This window comes from Heterocephalus glaber, unplaced genomic scaffold (assembly GCF_053883595.1).
Source record: "Heterocephalus glaber isolate CG9 unplaced genomic scaffold, H.glaber_assembly_v1.0 deba00001463, whole genome shotgun sequence".
Lineage (NCBI taxonomy): Eukaryota > Metazoa > Chordata > Mammalia > Rodentia > Bathyergidae > Heterocephalus > Heterocephalus glaber.
The window spans coordinates 13,935,220-13,938,755 of NW_028258310.1; the positions used below are offsets into that span (position 1 = coordinate 13,935,220).

At 60.0% G+C, this 3,536-nt stretch overlaps 1 protein-coding gene across 1 annotated transcript; it reads right to left on the bottom strand.

The window, feature by feature from the left end:
- Positions 1–218: 218 nt before the first annotated feature.
- Positions 219–1,712, bottom strand: Pou4f3 (POU class 4 homeobox 3). Its single transcript, XM_004854347.2, has 2 exons — positions 1,514–1,712; positions 219–1,202 (listed from the first exon to the last, which is right to left on the bottom strand). Exons 1-2 carry the CDS (start codon positions 1,631–1,633, stop codon positions 306–308), a joined length of 1,017 nt encoding a protein of 338 aa, XP_004854404.1. The 5' UTR covers positions 1,634–1,712; the 3' UTR covers positions 219–305.
- Between the last annotated feature and the right edge of the window lie 1,824 nt (positions 1,713–3,536).

Sequence of the window (3,536 nt, forward strand, 5' to 3'; positions counted from 1 at the left end):
GGGCTCCCGCCCGGAGGCGCGCGAGGCAAGTTTCAGCACCCGGGACAGCAGAGTCCCTCCGGGCCCGCCCCGTCTTGCATTTTTTTCCGAGCGCCAAAACTTTTTTGGTGAGAATAGAAAGGAATAAAAGAGAGAGAGTAGGCTGGGGAGGCAACTAGGCGGGACAGAAGGGAAAGTCTGTGGTTTCGGGAGAGAGAGCCTGACCTGCTAGGAAACACCTGGATTTCCCTATGACCGTCCCTCCCATCAGAAGGGGACGATGCGCGCTAGACTCTCCTGGCTCCCGACGCCGCGCCCCGCCGCAGTCAGTGGACAGCCGAGTACTTCATTCGTTTCTGTTTCTGTCTCTGGTTACAGAACCAGACCCTCACCACATTCTTTTTAAGGTCCAGTTTCTCCGCAATGGCCGCGATCTTCTCGGATGAAGGACGGGGCTGGATGGCGAAGTAGGCCTCGAGCGAGCGCTTCTCTGGTGCAGCTATGGACGTGCGTTTGCGCTTCCGCTCGCTGCCGTTGAAGAGCTCCGGCTTGCTGTTCTTCTCTCGGTATGCGGCCTCGGCCTCCTCCAGCCAGGCCTGGAGCACTGGCTTGAGCGCGATCATGTTGTTGTGCGAAAGGGTGAGAGACTCGAACCTGCAGATGGTGCTCTGACTGAGCGAGCCCACGCCGGGGATCTTGAGGTTGGCCAGAGCCGCGCCCACGTCTGCCTGGGTCACTCCCAACTTGATGCGCCGTTGCTTGAAGCGCTCGGCGAAGGCCTCCAGCTCGCGAGGGTCTGACTCCACGTCGCTGAGGCATGCGGGCATGGCGCTGTGCGGGGCCACGGCGTGCGGGTGACTCATGCCCATGGCCTGGTGCAGGTGGCCCATGGCGCCTAGGTGGTGCGGGTGGATTTGTGCGGGCATCACGGAGTGCTCCGGGGCGCCCAGGCCGCTCACGCTCAGCGTCGGTGAGATGTGCTCCAGCAGGTCGCCCTCGAGGCCCTGGTGAACGGCGTGGTGCGGGTGCGAGGTGAGGGCGGCCGGGTGGGAGATGGGCACGGTGGAAGAAGTGGACGTGCAGGGCACGCTGCTCATGGTATGGTAGGTGGCGTCGGGCTTGAACGGATGATTCTTGCCGTGGGAGACGATATCCACCGCCGCCAGAGCTTCGGCGCGTGCCAGCAGGCTCTCATCAAAGCTTCCAAATATATTACCCTGCAGCTGCAAGCGAGAAGGCGCACGGCATGGTCAGTGGGGAATACTGTCAACTCAGGATTAAAACACATTTTCAAGCAACCGAGATGCCTCTCCTCAAAGCCCAGGTCATAAAAATTAATACGGAGGCAGCAGCTCTGCTGGAACAGACGTGTGGATCAGAGACATGAATGAGAGAGCGCGCCGGGAGAGAGCGCGGGGGAGACAAGGAGAGGGGTTCAGACAGCGGCGATTGTTCTGGGCGACATGAAAAAAACATGAAGCTAGTGCCTGTCAAAAAATGTGCCTTAGAGCGGTAATTATGCTCCACTACGTACCTGCGGGGCTGGGAGACAGACTCGGCGCATGGCCTCGGAGCCGGAGTGCAGGCTGGAGAATTTGGGCTCTTGCAGCACTGGGTGCATGCCGAAAGGCTGCTTGGCGTTCATGGCCATCATCTTCGCGGGTCTGGCTGGGAGGCAGCGGGGGACATGGAATCAGGCTCGCCTTGCTCGCTCGCCGCGCTCCAAGTGAGCGCCGCTCAGCGCCAGCGCTCCCCTCGCCCTCTCGCTTGCTGCCTCCCCTCTCCCCCACCTGCTTCTTCACTCATCTTACAAGCAGCCTGCCAGGAAGGGCCCGGGCGCGCGCAGGCGTGCACACGCGCCGGGACTCACAGGGGCGGCCCGGGAGGCGAGGCGAGACAGCAGCTCGCTGCGTGTCTCTCGGCGCCCGCCGCGGCCGCCCCCTCCACGGCATTTATACCCGGCTCGGCCGGGCCTCCCCGGGTCCGCCCCGCCCCACCTGGCTCCAGCCTGCCCGACCTGCGGATTCTTTCTTCGTCCTAGACTTTTTTCTCCCCACGGTCCCAGACCTCTCTGTCCTATCCCACTCGCACTGCCTGGATCAAGGACACACTGGGCTGGGGGCCGGGGATGGGTGGGTGGGGAGGAAGCAGAAAGTTGACCCTACTACACCCACCCCCTATGCAACGTCGGCCGGCTTCCAGGCGCTCCTGGCCCCAGGCCCGAGCCGTCCAGCGGAGTCGAGCCGCTCAGCGAAAAGTCTCCTGCCGGCCGAGAACCCAGGCTGCTAGAATAAGCCCCTGGTGACCCACCTCTTCCACTCCCAAGTTCCCCACGTGCGGGTGGGGCCGGGAGCTGCTTTCCCGGTCCGGGAGGCCTGTGGCTTCCTCCTCACTTTTGCCTTTCACCTTTGTTTTGAGAGTGACTACTGGGGCCGCTCTCCCTCTCCCCAAGCCTCCAGTCTAAGGAAGTTTGCTGAGTATTCTTTAGAACAGTGAGAGTTCAGAAAGAACCTCAGGACCTCAGTAATCGGTTAGTGTGCTTCTGCTGGTCTCCCACGGTGTACAGGCCCCGTTGCCCAAAACAACAGCTACTAATTCATGCTAGCAATTTAGAATTCGCTTTTGGAATCCTCACGCCACCCTACATAGGTGAGGAAAGCACTATATAGATGAGGATTAGCCGGAGATCACTTGCTTAGGACCAGAGCTATCCAATGACTTATTCAGTTATCCATCCCCAAATATTTACTGACAGCCTACTGTGACCCTGGCTCCACGCCTGACTTTCGGGGCTTGAGACCGCTTAGCCGCCTGATCTTCCTTAAGTTTCAGGGCCCCGGGGTTGGCTCTGCCTCACACCCCCAGCCCCCAGCCCCCACCCCACCCAACCCTCTCCTCCCCTCTTCTTCCCACTTCTTTTCCCTCTTCTTTCCCAAGCCAGCAAAACATCGTGAATAATGGATGGGGAATCCCAGGGCTGCGGCCACAGGGGCGCGCTGAGCTCCAAGTCTCCAGAAAACCCCATGCACACAGTTGCGTCCCCGCAGCCGCCGCAGCCTCGCAGGAAGCGGCCTCCAGGTTTTCGGGGCGTCATCCTGCCTGCTAGATCGCACGCGCCACGAGTGTACCCCGGGCTTCCCGGAATCTTTAACACTGAGGGCCGAGTGGGGCAGGGAACCACCCCCTGACCTAAGAGGAAATCCTGCTAGATCCCGGCTCCCCTCTCTGCTTGGGACCCGCCAGTCCCTTCTCTTTTCATCCTCGCTGGTTTGGTGCCCTGGCGGCCGCCCTGAGGGAGGCAAAAAGGACTCAGCCCAGATGAAGGAGGCCGAGAGAAATTCCTTTGGCTAAGCTTACTCTCCGAGCCTAGGTTTTCTCCGTTGTAAAGTGGGAATTGCGTTCATGTCTGTTCTCTTGGGTTCTTGTAGAATACTAAAGAAAGCATTGAACACTGAAATTAGTGTTCAGTAAACTTCATCACAACCTGGTGCACCCCGCATTCAGACTCAGAAATGCACCTGTCTCTCTTTGGCTGAGAGACCAGGAGACCACCCATC